The sequence below is a fragment of the Aotus nancymaae genome, unplaced genomic scaffold (genome assembly GCF_030222135.1).
Source record: "Aotus nancymaae isolate 86718 unplaced genomic scaffold, 86718_ANA_hifiasm-v0.15.2.pri h1tg000021l, whole genome shotgun sequence".
In the NCBI taxonomy this organism is placed as follows: Eukaryota; Metazoa; Chordata; class Mammalia; order Primates; family Aotidae; genus Aotus; species Aotus nancymaae.
This window is the reverse complement of record NW_026988433.1, coordinates 28,912,203-28,932,296: the sequence shown is the minus strand read 5'-3', so window position 1 is coordinate 28,932,296 and position 20,094 is coordinate 28,912,203. Positions and strand designations below refer to the sequence as shown.

At 34.5% G+C, this 20,094-nt stretch overlaps 1 protein-coding gene across 1 annotated transcript in view; it reads left to right on the top strand.

Moving 5' to 3' along the window:
- HCFC2 (host cell factor C2) overlaps window positions 1-19,701 on the top strand; it is a 39,455-nt gene extending 19,754 nt beyond the window's left edge. The window contains exons 8-15 of the mRNA XM_064379904.1: window positions 596-763; window positions 1,972-2,024; window positions 7,142-7,319; window positions 9,213-9,416; window positions 10,054-10,124; window positions 12,038-12,179; window positions 15,092-15,273; window positions 16,125-19,701. Of these exons, the coding sequence (XP_064235974.1) occupies window positions 596-763; window positions 1,972-2,024; window positions 7,142-7,319; window positions 9,213-9,416; window positions 10,054-10,124; window positions 12,038-12,179; window positions 15,092-15,273; window positions 16,125-16,439 (1,313 nt within the window). The 3' untranslated portion in view covers window positions 16,440-19,701. The remainder of the gene's footprint in view (window positions 1-595; window positions 764-1,971; window positions 2,025-7,141; window positions 7,320-9,212; window positions 9,417-10,053; window positions 10,125-12,037; window positions 12,180-15,091; window positions 15,274-16,124) is intronic.
- Window positions 19,702-20,094: the final 393 nt, after the last annotated feature.

Sequence of the window (20,094 nt, the reverse complement as noted above, 5' to 3'; positions counted from 1 at the left end):
GCGGGGGGGGGGGGGGGGGGGGGGGAGGGGAGGGGCGAGGCCGAGCTCCCAGCAAGGCAACCGGCCTTACAGCTGGGATTACAGGCATGAACTACCATGCCCAGCCAGTAGTATGAGTCTTGATAAGAGGGTATTAACTTCAGAGAAGTTATGCTTTAGTAAAATATCATGTCCAAGTTATCTTTGCTAACATTAACAGAATTTCTAACATGTATGCTGTTGGCACAAAATTGGCTCATAAAATTAAAAAATATTAGAACTTCTAAGGAAGATAAAATAATGTAGCTTTAATACTTGGCTCCGCTTGCTTCCTTTCAGCCCCCACCCTGCCCAAAAAGAAATCCTTCTAGGATTAAACACATTTTTGAATCTGATGACTCAGATAGTTTGTTAGTTTAGTACTGGATCGTTCTGTTTATAAATTAATTTGTCAAAGTAAATAAATAAATAGAATGAGAACCCTAAACTATTTTTATTTGACCTACTATAGCTGTGTTTATGTGAGTAAATTTAAAGCTCTAGTCCACACAGACTATATCAGCATACCATTTATACACTGGAAACTTAAATGTATAATATCATTATTGTTCTTTAGAGAAACCACCAGCACCATCTCAAGTACAGCTAATAAAAGCCACTACCAACTCCTTTCATGTCAAGTGGGACGAAGTGTCTACGGTTGAGGGCTATCTTTTGCAGTTGAGTACAGACTTGCCATACCAAACTGCATCATCAGATTCTTCAGCAGCACCAAATTTGCAAGGTAACATGATTTTCATGCTTAAAGTATGTATGCTCGCGTGCTTTTAAAAATATATACTACAGGCCAGGCACAGTGGCTCACACCTGTAATCCCAGCACTTTGGGAGACTGAGGCAGGTGGATCACCTGAGGTCAAGAGTTTGAGACCAGCCTGGCCAACATGGTGTAACCCTGTCTCTCATAAAAATACAAAAATTAGCCGGGTATGGTGGCACATGCCTGTAATCCCAGCTACTCAGGAGGCTGAAGCAAAAGAATCGCTTGAACCCAGGAGGCGTAGGAGATGGAGGGTGCAGTGAGCTGAGATCATAATACTGCACTCCAGCCTGGGCAACAGGTGAGACTCTGTCTCAAAAAAATAAATAAATACACACACACACACACACACACACACACACACACACACTGGAGTGTATATACTGCAGAAAAAGTCTGTGATTAGGTTTGATTTAAGAAATTTTATAGTAGGTCTGTGCCTGATAATTTTAGATACATTGCATTTCAATTTTGAAACTTGGCTGCCTTACCATTATGATGTAGTAGTAGAACACATAGACATGTAGGATAGACTGTGTTTTCTGCAGTTCTTTTTTTTTTTTTTTTTTTTTTGAGACAGAGCCTCACTCTGTCACCCAGACTAGAGTACAGTGGTACAATCTTGGCTCACTACGACCTCCACCTCTTGGGTTCAAGCAATTCTCCTGCCTCAGTCTCCCAAGTAGCTGGGATTACAGGCATGTGCCATGACGCCCAGCTAATTTTTTTGTGTTTTTAGTATAGTGTTTCACCATATTGACCAGGCTGGTCTCAAACTCCTGACCTTGTGATCTGCCCACCTCAGCCTCCCAAAGTGCTGGGATTACAGGCATGAGCCACCATGCCCAGCCTGCAGTTCATTTTTATGTACTTTCCTAATTTGACATATTACTTGACTTCTGCAGATGGCTTTAATTTGCTTTCATTAAATATCTCAGCTTTTTTCAAAAGTATTTTTAACTAAATAGGCACTTGGAAAGTAAAAGGAAACACAAATTTTGCACATTTCCCAGAGAGGATTTCAGTCAATTCAGGCAAATTAGTAAGAAAACATACAACCTTTGGTAAAGATACTACTTTTTAAACCTTTAATATGTAACTAAAAATACTTAATTATATTTTATTGAAGCTACTTAAGAGCATATCAGTCTGAACCTTTTTCAATTCCTGCAGGAGTCAGGATGGACCCTCACAGACAAGGCAGTAATAACATCATTCCTAACAGTGTAAGTAAAAAAGTATGATGGTAATTGGATGTTTATGGTTATATTCTCAATATTTATTCATATTTTTAACATACTACTACTCTAGAAGAGGGGTCCTTAACCCTGCCTGCATATGAGAATTATCTCTGAGATAAACAAACACAGATTCCCAAGCCCTTCCTCAAATCTAGTGAAGCAGAATCTTTAGGAAAATGCCCAGGCAGCTCTGTTTTTAAAGAAAGCTTCACAGATCACTGTGACAGAAGCCTGAATTGAAAACCAGGCCAAGAGAAGCCTAGCTGCATTACACAGACATCAGACTAATTTATTGTAATGTGTACTTACGTGACTTATGTGTCTATATTTTGCCATTTCTAAATGTCACAAACACTTAAAGATGTACTTTTAAAATATGTATAAAATATTTTCTTTACTATGTATTTTGTTTACTGAAAAATATCAGTTACTAAATTGAACACCTGTGAGGTTATTTCTTGTTTATGAAGTGCATCACAGTAGGTCTTGGTAGAGACTAATGAATATGCTTACTAAGATTCATTATTTTTATTTGGTAAACTGCTGTCTACCTCAGTAGACTCTTCAAGGAAAATGATGTAGGTATTGGCTCATATGTTCTGTGTTCTGTGTATGACTGAAGACCAGTAAAGGTATAGGTCAGGAAGTGTATTGTGTCATACTTATAATATGTCAGGAAGGGGTTATTACAAGTAAAGCTAATACAGTTTGTAAGTAGCCTGTCATAGTAGACATAATATTTATGTTTTATGTATTAATATGTTATATATTGATTATATACCATATATACATGTATGTGTATATCACAAATTTAGATAGTACTCTAAAGCTTATGATGAAGAGCAGTAGTTTCCTACCCTCTCCCTACCTGCTCTTGACTTCTATTTCCTAGAAGCAACTACTTTAAACTATTGTAGCTTTCTTTCAGTATCTAACTATGCACAGTTGTCCTTCTGTATCTGCTGGGCATTGGTTCCAAGACCCACCCTCCACAGTCCCCTCCATATTTCTGTGGAAATATCAGTTGGCCCTGTGAAACCTGCAAATGTGAAAACTCGGCCCTCTGTAGCCACAGTTTTTGCATCCTGAGAATACTGTATATTCCGTATGTGTTTGCTTGAGGACGTGGAACCCACAGATATGGAGGACCAACTGTATTTGTTGAAAATAATCCTCATAGAAATGGACCCTCACAGTTCAAAGTCATGTTGTTGAAGGGTCTACTTTTAGATCAGTTGTCAGTTGTCTTCAATAATGAAAGGTGACAATTTGATGATCTCTTACAATTCTGCCTCATCCCCTCCTTTCCTGTTCCACTTCCTTCACATATTTTTAGTTGAATTATAACTTGATGTTTATACTATGATGGTGAAATAGTCGCAGGTGAGCCATGCAGTGTGCTGTGAGAATTGCTTCTTTCTCATGCAACTTTGTTTTTCCTGGCATTAACTGCCTCACTTTTTCACTTGCTTAGTTTTCTTCTTGTCTGTCATTAATTCATACTCAAATTTTCCAAAAAATTATAAAACTTCTCAAGATATTTGGACATAAAAGGTAGTTTCTTTCATCCCCTCTTGGAACCATTCCTCCTGGAGCCCCCTGTCCTCATGTACTGGTTCTTCTCTAGGCCTTCTGCACAGCTGTCACCTTAGAACTAACTTCTGTTTCATATTAGCAATTTCTCTCTTTCCTGTGTTACAGCCCATAGTTCTTGACCTTATTTCTTTCTCTTTCTCTGTGTTTTCCTTTATTTTGTTGCCACCCTCTGAGATGTGGGCTTATGGGCTTATGAAAGATAAACTTTTTGAGATCTTGCATATCTGAAAATGTCTTCAGCCTATTTAACTGGTTGTTTGGCTGGTTTATAGAATCTTATATTGGAAGATTTTCCCTCAGAAATTTATAGGCATTTTTTCTAGTGTCTTTTAGCATTTTGTGTTGCTATGGAAAAGTGTGATGCCATTTGGATTCCTGATCCTTCATATATGATTTAATTTTTTTTCTTTTTATCCTCAATATTCTGAAATATCAGCAATGATATGCCTTAGAGTGCATGTCTTCATTTGGTGTGCTACACCCAGTGGACCCCATTGTTCTGGAAACTCATGGCCTTCATTACTGATTATTTCTTCCCTTGATTTATTTTCAGTTTTTTTAAATAAACTCGTCCTCTGATTTTGCTTTTTATCTTCTATTTTTCTCTGTCTATTCTGCTTTCTGAGAAATTTATTTCATATGCTAAATTCTCTATCCAATTTTTAAATTTTTAAATATATTCAGCCACATTTTGAATTTCTAAAAGCCTCATTTTAGTCTTTATTTCTGTTATAGCACCCTATTCTTGTTTTATAAATATATCTTTCCTTCTCTCTTCAAGAATTATGCTTTAAAAATTTTTGGAGTTTTAGTCCACTCTTTGTTATAGTTCTTTTTTTAAAGCTCCTTTTTATTTTTTTTAATGTATTTTAATCTTGGACTTCCACATCAGAGGTTGTCATCAAGTGTCTAGTGATGGTTGGCTGTCCCTTTGTGTTTAAAGTGAGGCTTTAAGAAAGAGCCTGGAAGGCCTATGCATGTGGGTGTGGCTTGTTACTTAGTAAACCTTAACAATGATAAGTGGGCCGGGACCAACAAATACCAGTTTCCCTGGGTCTTTTTTCTTAGACCAATTAGTTTCCTCTGATAATTCTCCAACCTCTTGCTTCAGGGTTATGAGCCTGACTGTCAGAATTCTGGGAGCTTAGTAAGGAGATTAAAGGGAAGTTACTTTCTGTTCAGCATTTAGACTTTCGCTTAATTCCTATTTTTAGTGTGGGCGCCTCTCCCCATACTTGTATCATTCTCTACTTGTATCACTTGAGGGATACTGTAGCCTAGTCTAGAGATTCACATTTCAACCTTTCTACCCATTTCCCATCTTCAGCTAGAGTGGAGGAGAGGAATTTCTCTGGCTTGGTATACAGGGAGAGCAGAACTAGGGCTACAATGCTTCTTAAACAGGCTTCTGTGTGACAAGTCTCCAGCGTTTTCTTGTACTCTGCACCTCTGTCACCACTACCCTGGCCCCTGGGGCACAAACAGGCCACATTTTTGTGACTTTTAACTTAGGAGAAGGCTCTTAGCTCCAGCATTTCTGTTTTACATCTTATCCACTATTCTCTCTTCTGACATTTTTTTTTCTTAAAAGGTTATACCTTCATACTTTTAAAAATTCCTTTTTTATCATTTGAATTGGGTTTTGGAGAAATCTCCTGAAGCAAATGTGTTTAGTCTACCATGTTTAGTGAAAATTCTCAGGATTTATTTATACTTATTTTATAAAATTACAGTTAGATTGAGTATCTGATTTTAAGCAAAAAGCACATTCGAGACATAAGGATTTTGGAATGAAATAAACCAAATTCAAATTCTAGCTGTTACTTACTGGCTACCTGACTGTAGGTGTATTACTTAAGTTCTGTGAGTATCATTTACTTCATCTATAAAACAAGGGTCAAATTATCTTACTAATAGGATTCTTGTAAAGATTAAGTAAGATCCAGAGTTTATGGGTATATATATATGTGTGTGTGTGTGTGTGTGTGTGTGTGTTACACTGCCTGCCACAATGCCTGGCATAACAGTTGTGGCTATCATCATCATCACTTATAAACAGTACCACCACCAATTAAGGGCAAGCAAAGGGCATAGTATAGACAAGTATCCTCAGAGCCATGAAAAATTATGAGTTGACAATAAAAATAGAGACAGAAAAGTAACAATTAAAATAGGTAATCAGAAAGAACAACAATATTAGGGTATTTGAGTGAAGCCAGGTCACTTTCATGGTTCAGTAGACCTGTAGGTATAATAACTGATATTCACACTAATGACCTGAATTGTCAAAACATTTTAAATGTGGTGGCTGGGGTTGGTGGCTCACACCTGTAATCCCAACATTTTGGGAGGCTGAGGCAGTGGATTCTTCAGCGCAGGAGTTCAAGACCAGCCCTGACAACATGGCAAAACCCCATCTCTACAAAAATTAGAAAAATTAACTGGGCATGCTGGTGCGTGCCTGTAGCCCCAGCTACTTGGGAGGCTGAGGCAGGAGGATTTCTTGGAAGGTGGAGGCTGCAGTGAGCTGTGATCGCACCACTGCAGTCCAGCCTGGATGACAGAGCAAGGCCCTGTCTCAAAAAAGTAAAAAAAAATAATACTAATTTTTATAGACTGGGTGTGGTGGCTCACTGTAACCCCAGCACTTTGGGAGGCTGAGGTGGGTAGGTCACCTGAGGTCAGGAGTTTGAGACTAGCCTGGCCAACATGGTGAAACTCTGTCTATACGAAAAATACAAAAAAGTAGCCAGGCGTGGTGGTGGGCACCTGTAATCCCAGTACTCAGGAGGCTGAGGCAGGAGAATCGCTTGAACTCAGGAGGTGGAGGTTGCAGTGAGCTGACATTGCACCATTGCATTCCAGCCTGGACAACAAGAGTGAAACTCCATCTCAAGAAAAAAATAGTAATACTTTTTTTTAAAAGTTTGAATGTGTTTATTATAGTGTATTTAAGAAGGCTAAGAAAAATATAATTAGGGAGATTCTTATCCAAAATATGTAATGATATAGGATAATTATATGTATATGTATGAAATCTTTATATGGAAAACTCAGTTGTATAGAATAGTTTATTTGCTTGAAGATTCCATATAGCTGAGATTTTAATTTTATCATATTTTTAGTATACGTGTCTGCCCTTTAAGAAAATTTGACCAGAGTATTAAACTCAGTAGCTTTTGTGTTCTCTTCTATGTTGTATTTGTATTTGCCTGTGATACTAGCTACCACCTATAAAAATGTAGATTTTTTTTCCTCAAAATATATTCTCCCTTCCCTCTTCAAAACTGATCTTTTGAGCATGGAGATTAAGTGAAAAGAAATTGTTTTCTTAAAAACTATTATAAAATTAACAAATAATCCTGTAGAAATTAATAATGTAATTTGTAGGTGTTTTGTATTTTAATAAAAAATATTTAAATTGTAAATTGTTTTGCTTGCTTTTTACATGTATTTTTATTTCATTGACTATCGCTTACTTCAGTAATCTGTTATGTTTCTTATAGATCAGTGATACAGTAAACAGTGCAAAAACTGAACAAACAGCCATGAAAGAAACTTCAGTGAAAAACAAACCAGACTTTAAAGCACTGACGGATTCTAATGCCATTTTATATCCATCCTTGGCATCTAATGCTTCTAATCATAATAGTTGTGTGGTGGATATGCTAAGGAAAAATGAAGGTATATGACTGACATTTTAAACTAAAGCTTTTTATAAAATCAGTAGGGAATTTAATAGTCATTGAAAAAGTAAATGTTGTACAGTTTTGATCCATTTTCCTAATAGCAAAAAACTACCATATTCAACCTGGTTAGAATGATGCTAAAATACTAAGTAAGCAGTTACCTGAATAGTAATGATTAGTCATGAGCTATGGAATTTAAATGAGGCAAGGGTTTTTTGTGTTTTTTTTTTTTAAAGAATGGCCTCACCATCAGGAAGAACTATAATTGGAAATGATTAGGAGACTTGTTAGGGATTCTTTTAGGACTCAAGGAGATACACAGAGACTAAAGCAGTGGCTGATTCCAGGAGATACGTAGAGACTAAAGCAGTGTCTGAAATGGAAAGGAGAGAATTCATCATTTAAAAGACTTTTAGAAGGTGTCATCTATTAGACTTGACAACTGGTTGTGTATGAGAAATAAAAATGAGTTGAATATGACTCCCAGTTTTTTGGGTTGGCCATGAGAATAGATAATGATACTCTTCATCAGTGATACTCTTCCTCAGAATAGATAATGATACTCTTCATCAATGATACTCTTCATCTTCATCAGAATAGATAATGATACTCTTCATGAAGATAATGATATCTTTATCAAGTTATGAAATATAGGAGCAAGAACAGATTTTGGAAAAGATAGGTTCAAAATTGAACTCTGTTTTTGAGGCACTTCAGGAATATACTGTAAAGATTTTTAATGGACAGTTGGATACTTAGGTAGAAGGCAGTACTAGGCTAGAAATATAAATTTAGAAATTTAGAGTATTTAAATGTAATCTCCAAAAGAGCAAGAATCTCATTGACTTGTTCACTGCTAGATTCCTAGCATCTGGTACCATGCCTGGACATATGTATGGATTTGTGAATGGCATTTAACGCACAGAAAAATATGTAAAGGGCAACAAGAAGAAGGCTTAAGTTCATGAGGCATGATTCATGCCTGCCTTATTTCACCATTATAAAAACAAATATAATGCCTCATACATGGTAGACTTCACTGTTGTGGAATGAATGAATTCTATGTCATAGAAAAAAAAGCAGCTTCAAAAAGGAGTATGTGGTCAGCATTGTTTACATTGCAGAAAAGTCAAGTAAATGAAAAATTTTAAATATCACCTGGAAATCATTGATGTTTGCCAGAACTATTTTATTAGAGTAGTGTGCTAGAAACCAAATTTTGGGGAGATTAAGGAAGTATTAACTGCTCTGAAGGGAATTAGTAAGGGGAGAGGGTAATTGGTGGAAATTGTTGGGTTTGCTTCAGAGATTTGGTGATGTTTATGGGCCAAGGGCCAAAAACTGTTGGCAAAGAATCTGAAAACCCTGAAGAGAGAGGAATGATTGATGAATGAAGGTACCAACACATAGGGGAAGGAATGGAACCAAGAATACGAGAAAATACATTCGGATTTTTTAGGAGAGAGGTCAGCATATCTTCTGCAATGGAAAAGAAGATAGGGAGGATGAGCGCAATTATTAGTACAATTCCAGTTTGTGGCCAGAGAAGGCAGAAAATTGAGATAATTCAAGCCTAATGACCGCTAATATTTTTTTCTTGAAATGAAGGGCAAAGCCATTTGATCTATGATTTAGTGGAAAGTTGAGACCAGTGGTTCAATGTTTACAATGAACGAGGAAGGTAAAAATTTAGATATTCATTATGGATATAATGCACTTTTTTTCCTAAACATTTTATGCCTAATGGTTAATTCATACTAATGCCATTTGTGGTGCTCATGTATGATTTTAAAACTGAAAGTACAAAGAATCATATGACAAGAACTATAAGACACAACAACTATCTGCAGATACCGTATTAATGATTACCTTTTCCCTTTTATTTTAGGTCCTCACTCTTCAGCAAATGTAGGTGTTCTAAGTAGTTGCCTGGATGTAAGAACAGTAATTCCTGAAACTTCTGTATCCAGTACTGTTTCCAGCACACAAATTATGGTAACCCAGCAGACCATTAAAACTGAATCATCCAGTACAAATGGGGCAGTTGTTAAAGATGAAACTTCACTAACAACATTCAGTACCAAATCTGAAGGTTTGAAATGTGTTTCACATACTGTATTTTGAACCATTTATGTATATAAATTCATCAGACTTACTTGTCTTAGATGGGAATTGCATTTCATCTTGGAATGAATCATATGTAAACAGATAAAACATTTCAGTTAAAATTATTTTATAAAATATTGTTTGCATAAAATATTTAGACTAGCGCACACTATTGAAATACAGTCAGAATGTGTCTTTCCTACTGTGAATAAATTTAGCAAAGTTTTTTTTTAGACAAGATTTGTTCTAGACTGTGTATTAACAATTCTTCCAACTTGCTTGATTTCTAATTTGACAAATTCTTATTCTTTTATAATAGGAATTGTATTGCATCTTCAGTAAACATTCTCTGAAGTTCTAGCTAGTCATCAAACCCTTAAAAAATGAAGTATATGAATTATTTTGAGTTAAAGGGTCAATATTACTACTTATTATAAATAATAGCATAATACCCTCCGGCTGTTTTTTTTATTGTGATAAAATGCTCATAACATAAAAGTTGCTGTCTTAGCCATTTTTAAGTTTACAGATTGGGGGTGTTAAATATATATTTAAAAATTATATTTTAATGTATCTGTCTGATAAGTGATTTTGTAAGTCTTGTCTGATTGTTTAATTTTTAGTTGATGAATATGCACTGCCTGCAACGAAGATCAGCCGTGTAGAGACGCATGCTACCACAACACCGTTTTTTGTAAGTACATGACCTGGTGATGATGCATGTTTACACATGATTATGTACTTTTAAATGCTGAGCAACTTCTAAATAATTTCATTAAAAGATTCTTAGGTTTCATTAATGAATCGACATAAATTTAGAAATAAACAATTGAATAGGAAAATGTTCACAGTATACTTTTTAGTGAAAAAGCTGTATAAAAAACAACATATGTGTTGTGTTCCCAATTTTGTTAAAAAATACATGTAGTTCATACATTTATACTCTCACATGTACCCACACATAACCACTCTAAAATCCAAGTGGGGGACAGATAATTTTACTTTCTTCTTTATGCTTTTTATATTTTTCTATAATGAAATGTTATTTTTATAATTAGAAATGTATATATGTATATTTGCACATATATATATATACATATATGTGTATATCTATGTAAATTACATTAATAGTTAAAAGATAGGATGTGTTATGGAACATAAAACTTGAATGGCTGTATTGCTAGCTACTTAATGGAAACACAACAGAATATTACGATACTGGATTGATATAAATGTAGGGTAGCCCAATAATCTCTGATATTTGGTTGTTTTACATAAGGCCAAATTTGGCCTGCATGGCACCAAACTTAAAATGCCAGGAAAGTGCCTTACAAATATACCAAGATTGTCTTAATTAGATAAATATAAGGATAATACATACATATATATACTTTTTGAAGTTTTTTTTAGTTATTTTTTATTAGTCATTTCAAGTTTATTTCTGTGAGCAAGAGTTTTCATTTGACCTAAATTTAACTTTTAGAATCTTTAAGAATTCTCTTTAGTTTTTGTTTCCTTTCAATCATGACTTTATGGATTTTGACCATATATTTATTTATTAGCTTTCATCTTCCCAGAATGTTAAGTCCTAGTGTTTTTAGACTCTTCTCAGGGAAGGATGACTAAAATGAATTTTTTTTCTCTTGAATCTGTTTTGTCGTGCATCAGCCAGAATTGTATTTGTTATTTGAGTTGGAGCCAGTTGTTTTATAAAAGTTGTTGGAGAGAGTTTTTACAACTTTAAGAAATGAAAACAAGTTTAAAGCTATTACTTTTTTTTTAACTTTAAAGACTCTTCTAGTTAGCTCACTTTGTCATGTGTGATGGCCTAAATATTAAAAAAAATGTGAATTATAAGCATGTACCTCTGCTGTTATATATTTAAGACAGAAATAAATAACTGAAGTGCACATTTGTTTTGAGCTTCTGGAAACAGTGTCTCATTTATAAGAAGATGGCTTTAAAAGGTTAGTTCCAGGGATAAGTATAATTCACTTACCACTAAAAGTAGCTTAAGGTAGAGGAAGTTTATTTGTTTTAAAACAGGATAAAAAATGTAAAACTGTTTACTCCTCTTTAGTATCCTAAAGTATATTCAAATTGCATTTTAGTTTTGAACATTTTTTCTCCTTTTAGGTTTGGAGAATCACAGGTATTTCAAGTGCAAAGATCACTGAATTTTTGCTATTTGTTTTTGGATCTAGAAATGAGCCAGCTTGGAATGAATTTTTATTTGCTCCTTCTGGAGCAAGTTGTAATGTTACACTAAAGGGATTACATTTTCTGAGAGAGTCTCTGAAATGACAATGTTCTATAAAATAGCTGGCATTTTAACATATCACTGATTGGAAAGCATGCTAACTCCAGCTAGGTTGATAGTTCAGAGCTACTGACCTGGAGAATGCCTGTCACTCCTGTGTTTGAATTGGCATCCCTGTTCACTGTCAGTTGACCTAATCTGTTAAGACTTTATTTACTTATGAGTTGTTAATGTTGTGGTGTTTATCCAAATACCTACTTGTAGATCACTGCATGAACTTATTAAATATTGAAAGTTTTCGTATATTCAATAAGAGTCTTCATAAATTTTTCTTTCTCTGTAATTAGAAAGAGACTCCTTCAAATCCAGTGGCCACAATGAAAGGAGGAGAACGACAATGGTGTGATGTGGGAATTTTTAAAAATAATACAGCTTTGGTGAGCCAGTTTTATTTGCTGCCAAAAGGGAAGCAAAGCATCTCAAAGGTAGGTATTGATATATTTTCTACCTTGTGAATTATAAACCTCAAGGATGAGATTTTTCTCTACCAAAAACTTAGAAAGGGAAAGGAAAAAATAATAATAATTGAGAACGAGATTTTTTTTTTTAGAACCCTGATTCTGGTCACTTGAATGAGTAAAATTGGGATCCATCTACAATCTATATAATTGTGAATTCTATACACCAAATGTATTAGGCTGTTCTCACATTGCTGTAAAGAAATACCTGAGACTGGATAATTTATAAAGAAAAGAGGTTTAATTGGCTCAAGGTTCCATAGGCTGTACGGGAAGCATGATACTGGCATCTGTTCAGCTTCTGGGGAGGCCTCAGGAAATTTCCAATCATGGCAGAAGGTGAAGGAAAGTAGGCATTTCTTACATGGCTGAAACAGGAGCAGTGGGTTAGGGTGGAGAGGTGCCACACACTTTTAAACCAGATCTTATGAGAACTCACTATATAATACTAAGGGGGGATGGTGCTAAACCATTCATGAGAACTCTGCCCCTACGATCCAGTCACCTCCCACCAGGTCCTACCTCCAACACTAGGGATTACAATTCTACGTGAGATTTGGTGGGGACACAGATCAAATCATATCACCAAGTTACATTGTATTCTTTGTTAAGGCCCTTTGTATAGACTACATCACAAGCATGTCATTTAAAAAATCTTAGAACCAGGTGTGGTGGACCATGCCTGCAGTCCCAGCTACTCAGGAGGATTGCCTGAGCTCAGGAGTTTGAGGCTACAGTGCAGTAAGATTGCACCTGTGAATAGCCACTGTGTTCCAGACTTTCAACATAACAATACCTATCTCTAAATTAAAAAAAAAAAAAAACTTATACAATCACTGAGCTGGAGGGTTGTTTGTTTGTTTTTTTGAGACAGGGTTGCTCTGTCACCCAGGCTGGAGTGCAGTGGTGTGATCAGAGCTCACTGCAGCCTCAACCTCCTGGGCTTAAGGGATCCTCACACCTCTGCTTCCCGAGTAGCTAGGACTACAGGGACAAGCCACCCTGACCAGCTAATTTTTGTAGAGACTGGGTTTCGCCATGTTGCCCAGGTTGGTCTAGAACTCCTGGGCTCAAGTGATCCTTCTGCCTCAGCCTCCCAAAGTGCTGGGATTACAGGTATGAGCCACTATACCCAGCCAATGAGCTGGGTTTTGAGTCATAAATAATCTAGTCTGACTAGCACAGATAAGAGTTTTTTGAAATATCTCTTAATTTTGTTAACCAGTGTGTCTAGAGAATGAAACTGTTTTTTTCCTATTGAAAAAAAATTTTATTCATGATTTTACAATTTAAAAAAATCTAAAAGCCCTGATATGCTATTAAATACAATCTAATGTTCCCTTAATTCGGAAATCCTGTAAAGAGGACCTCATATACATATATGAGATTTTTTTACATATATATATGTAAATTAGACATTTAACCTTCTAAAAATTATTAAATAGATAACAGGTCCAAAGCACATTGAAATTTTTTTTTTTTTTTTTTGTGAAGGCCAGGTGCAGTGACTCATGCCTGTAATCCCAGTACTTTGGAAGGCCAAGGTGGGAGGAGCTTGAGCCCAGGAGTTGGAGACCAGCCTAGGCAACATGGCTAGATCCTGTCTTATAAAAAATAAAGAAATTTGCTGGGCATGGTACGTGCCTCTGATCCCAACTACTTGGGAGGCTGAGGTAGGAGGATCACTTGAGCCAGGAGGTGAAGGCTGTAGTGAGCCATGTTCAGGCCATTGCACTCCAGCCTAGATGACAGAGTGAGATGCCGTCCCCTCAAAAACAAAATTATGAAATGGAGACTTTCTGAGAGAGAATTGCCAAGGAAATAGATGTTCGTTTTGAATCTCCTGAAGATATGCACAAATGGGGATTATAACATACATATATATATATATATATTAGTTTTGCTACTATTACTCCTTGTACCCATCCCTCTTTTTCATACAGAATTTTTCTAATTGTTGACAAAAATAGAAATTCTAGTTAATAATTAGTATTATGCCCACTGAAATTTCTCACTGTAGTTAGATTTCATATATAAAGACATGTCTGTGTCTAAGGGCCTAGTAGCTATCTGATTTTTCCTAAAAGAAAAAAAATCGCCTAAAATTTAGAGCTGGTAAACTTAGGTTTGAATCAATTACTAGTTCCAGTATTCAGCAGTGTGATCTTGGAAAGTCAACTTGTTTAATCTCTCTTTGACTTAGTTTCCTTATCTGTAAAATAGAGATGACATAGTTCCCTTAAAGTAGGGTAACACATTGGCACTCTGTCTAACTGAGAGAGTTAGGGAGAATATGTAAAAATTGTTTGAAAGTTGTAAATGCTGTTATCTTCCTACCTAGAGTATATAATCTAATGATTTTTTAACACACTCTATACTACTTGCTAGTCACTCCTTTTCTGTAAATCTTGCCTGTCTGTCTCTAAAGGATATTGTTCCTGGCCAGACTATTATTTGACAGCATATCTTCTGAGATTGCTTGCTGCTTCAAGATAAGTTTACATGATGATGGGATAACTGTTACTTTGTTTATAGTGGTTGTCAGCTTTTTTCTACTTTCACATTGTTCACATGCAGAATGCTCTTACATTTCTCTGTATAATCAGTGATACTTAAGTGGAAAGGGTGCTCCCTCTGGATAAGGATCACAGATTTATGGACTTAGTTGCTTCTCTATTGGAGGGTTCATTCTATGTGAGAGAGAAGGAGATAAATGTGAACCAGAACCTTAAAACGCAACTTATTTATTTATTTGTTTATATATTTATTTATTTTGCAATTTATTCTTTGAAAGTTTTTTTGTTGAATAAAAATTGAATAAAAATGTTAACAATATTAGTTGTATCTTTTCTTTGACTTTTGTATATACTACATTTTAGGTAGGAAATGCAGATGTACCTGACTACAGCTTGCTTAAGAAACAAGATCTTGTTCCAGGCACAGGATACAGATTCAGGGTTGCTGCAATCAATGGTTGTGGGATAGGTCCTTTCAGCAAAATCAGTGAATTTAAAACTTGTATTCCTGGTTTTCCTGGAGCTCCTTCTGCAGTCAGAATTTCAAAGGTAAGACATCGGGTCAACACTTGTTGGTGATTTTAAATTATTTGAAACTTCATATATGAAGTAAACTGTCAGTTTAGAAATTCTTATTCACATCTAATGAAATGAGAGATATCTAAAAGGATGGATTAAAAGTTTAAAAAGTAACTTTTGCTAATCAATCATTTTTTTAACTTTTAAGTTCAGGGGTACATGTGCAGGTTTGTTACAAAGGTAAATGAGTGTCATGGAGGTTTGTTGTGCACATTATTTCATCACCCAGGTATTAAGCCTAGTATCCATTAGTTATTTTTCCTGATCTTCTCCCTCCTCCTACCCTCCACTCTCCGATAGGCCCCAGTATGTGTTGTCTCCCTCTATGTGTCCATGTGATTTCAAGCAAAATTACAGCATCCAAATCACAGAAAGGCAGAGAAATCTGGTATGCTTCTAAATTTGTTCTTGTTATTATGGAACAAAAACATTTGGCTGGAGAATTTTAATAGAACATTCAAAACTGGATTATGTTTTATCCTAATGTCCTGTTCCTCCCTAGAGAAGAAAAGGTCTGTATTTAGGAAAGAAAAACCCCTGTTTTGGGATATTACAGGGAGACATTTAAGCCTAGTTGTGTTTAATCTCTCTTAGACTCAGTTTCCTTATCTGTAAAATGCTTTTTTGAAAAGCAAGCATGAATTAAACATTATAGATCCAAATGAGATAGGTTTTAAAAAACCAACAATAAAAGATCTAACATCTAATGCAATTACTTTAGCAAAAATGAGCATTTTGTAATCTAAAGATAGACTCAACATAATAAATGATAACAGAGGAAACTTAAGAATCTTTAACCTGTTTTTTCCCCACTCTTCAAGAATGTTGAAGGTATCCACCTTTCCTGGGAACCTCCAACTTCACCTTCTGGAAATATTTTGGAATATTCAGCCTACTTGGCTATCCGCACATCACAGATACAAGATAATCCAAATCAACTTGTGTTCATGAGGATTTATTGTGGTCTTAAGACATCATGTATAGTAACTGCTGGGCAACTTGCAAATGCACATATTGATTATACATCCAGACCTGCCATTGTGTTCAGGATATCAGCAAAAAATGAAAAGGGATATGGACCAGCTACGCAAGTTCGGTGGCTTCAAGGTAACAATAAGAAAGCACCTTTAAATTGAATTTTTTTTTTGCTGAAACTATCTATTGTGATGATGATTATTTATTAGTAACTGGTTATGAAGATTTGTCATTTAAAAGAGAATTCTCTGACTGTATTTCCAGCAGTTATGAACTTGAGTTTGTAAATTGTTCGTAAAATGTATTTGCTGAATTCTAGATCCAAATAAAAGAAAAGAAGCAAAGACTTTCTGAAAATTAGTATATGAGTTTTTCCTTACAGATATAGCTCTTTTATAAAGAAAAACAGTGAAATTAAGATAAAAGCTAGAAAGCTTTATTACCCCAATATCTTTTATAAAGGCTATGTGACCCAGTCATCCTAGAGTTATTGAGATGATTCTAGTAACTGGCTGTTGTATGCTATGCTGTCTTATATAGTAAATGTTCTCTGTAATGTAAACGTCCCATCTTTGAGTACTCCCTCTATCTTTATTCTATATGAGCAGTGTTCCTCTAACAACTATCTTCTTTTGGATAATATGTGTGATACTATAATAATTCCAGTAGTCGTTTGATTCCTTTCTTTGTTTACAGTTAGCACAGAGCTTAAGAAATTAAAAAAGAAGGAGGCAAGTTTAGAAACTGCTTTTGAATTTTTATTATTTTCCAAGAATTATGGTAAAATACAAAAAGAACAATGAGTTTTCTTGAATCCTACCAAGCCAATATATTTGAATATATTTTTGGCCAAAGAACTTAACTTATCTGGCCATCATTTTTCTCGTAACAGATGAGGGAGTTAAAACAGTTTACCTTTAAGGTCACTTTCAGCACTAAAGTTTTGTGTTTTTAGTAGAAGAAGTATATCCCCGAACATTTTCATCTGTCTTAATGGCTCTGATTTTACTTTTGCTAAAATTAAAATCTTCATAATTGAAAATTCAAAATTAAAGTATATATCCTCCTATTGCAGAAAAAACAGGCACCTTAACAGGACACAAGTTTTAAAATAGTGTTTTAAACATTTGTAAGATTTTTGTAAATGCTCTAAATGTTTTATTTTTGCATTGTTTTTACCTTGAAATTGTATAAACTTTTTTACTATGAAAATATAAGCATTAGACAGCTAACTCAGGTTCCATTACAACCTTAAAGATACAGATAGGCATTATAAACACTCTGCTCTAGGTAACTTGTTTTAAACCTTTTAGGAATTTCATGGTTCCACCGCCTATTTAAATCTGGAATTGATATACAAAGCAATAATTGCAGAAAAGATATTTCAAACTAAGAGCTTCAGTAACTGCAGGGGCACAGTTCTATTTTTTTTTATATACCATATAACCTTATGCCAGTTTAGGTTGACTGAGTAGCTATGTCCTCAAATTTCATGTATAATACCCCCCTCCAAAGATGGATTTAATTGTGCAGAATTGATATATATGTGTGTTCCAGTTACTAATTTAAAGTGTATAGAATATTTTAATATATAATTTTTGTAAAGAACTGGGATTTTTATACTACAGTATTTGTAATTAATGTGTCTCATTAATTAAGTTTCTCTTGAAGAAAATATGCAAATTGTTAGACACATGATGAGTGGTTTCCAAACTCTAAAAATAAATGCACTACTATGGTGTTGTTAGAATACCTTTTTGTGGCTGTATGAATCTTTACTCTTTAAATGTGTACTTTACAATGTTTACAAGGAGCTTCTCTGGTTTGTTATCCCAGCAACGCCCTTGGTGAGAGCTTCATTCTGCATTTGTTTAATTCATATACTTTGCTTTTGGCATATGCTTGCTTTTTGCACTAGTAGAATTTTAACTTACCTCATTATTATGTTTGTAATCATTTGTCTAGCTTCTGTAATGTGTCTGATATTGGCTAAACAAATACTTAACCAAAGTTAAAATACATGATAAGCAATTTTGCACATATTAAATATTAGGGTTTGTCGTGTATATGTGTATACTTAATTATAAAAAGAATAAGAATGGAAAGTTATACTAAAAGTGTATGTTTCAAGCCCAATTATTTTAAAAATCTATTGCTTTAAAAGGAAAAATTTGGCTTTTAACCCCTTCTTCTCTGCATTAATTAACAACATGCATCTTGAAGCACTTCTAATGACAAGGAATAAGTTGATTTTAAGCAAAGGATGGAATATTTGTTTTAGTATGCACATTTATACCTATTTAGTATTTGATTCAGTTTACTTTGCTTAAAAGTCTCCACTGTTCTGAACCAGGAGGTGATTCTGAACCTGTGGTTCTAACATATGACTTACTTTTTAGAGGGAAGAGAAGTCTTTCTATACTGAGGGATTTGTTAAAATTATAAATGTTTTTACCTTGAGAATTAGCCCTGATTCTTTTTTTTTTTTTTTTGGCATTTGTACCTTAAGCACCAGTCATGCTCATCTCTGTGATAAGGGATTGGTGACTGAAAAATGCCATTAAGAAATATCTGTGGCTTTGACAAAATTGGTAGTTAAGAGATCTTAGAGCTGTGTGTGTCAATGAATAGACTGAATTGGAGTAAACAGCAAGAGAAGTGCATTTAGCTTCTTATGATTTGCACATTTTCTAAGCAAAGATCCCTTTGTGTAGCAGTAGGCTATATCATGCAGATATTTTTCATAGGATTTGCACTGAGTTAAATTACTTTCTTTATTCTTCCCAGTTGGATAAGCAATTCAAATGTAACAAGCCTTTGTGCCAGCCCTCTTCCATGTTCTGCAACTCTGGCTCTCATAAGTAGTAAAAATATTTTTGATGCTGCATGCTCTCAGAATTATGTTTTCTAAAATATCATATTGGCTTCATTTTAGTTTAATAAACTTCTTTGGCAACTTAATTAGACATAGGGTATATATAAACTCAATTTTATCTGCATTTTTTTTAATTGAAATAACCTGATTGCATGTATCAAGGACCCCTGCCTCATTACTCAATTGCATAAATACAGTTATCTATAGGAAGGTGAAACTGTTGATCTATTATGTCAAAGACTTGTAGACTAGCAAAGATTCATTCTGATTAGGAATAAGGTCTACTATAGTTAAAGATATTTTTATTTTAAAAAATTACAGCCCTTGTAACATAAAAATCATTTGTAACATTGGATTTGAAGAGATTATTAGTATTTAAAATTGTAGTCATTTGATCATAAATGAAGTAGATTGCAAAATAGACTTGGTCTTTGACCCTTTAAGGTGTAACTGACTGACTGTTGTGTTTTCCAAGACTGATTTTAGGCAGTTTTATGTATTGTGTACCAATGATATGTAAAATAAAGCACCTTTTCTACTATAAACAATTACAGGTGTTATTTATTTTGAAGGATATGAAAGAAAAGTTAGTGATGGCAGAGTAAATCTGTAGAAATGTTGATTTTATATTTAAAATAACATTTAGTATTTAAACATAGTAACATGTTTAATAAACATGTTTAATAATTGACACGTTTAATAATTATTAAACATATATTTAAAAGGCTGCCTGTATTGTTTGAAATAATATAGGCAGGCTTTAAATTAAGAATGGATCGTGTTTAAAAACTTGTTGTTAAGTGTTTAAGATGGCAGTTGGGAGTCATTTTCTCATAGAAATGTAAATCCTATGTAACCCTTGTCATACCTGAACTAATATGCTTGAAAGTAAAAAGGCAAATGGCTCCAAGAAATACTGTAAACTTGTTGTCATCTTTTTT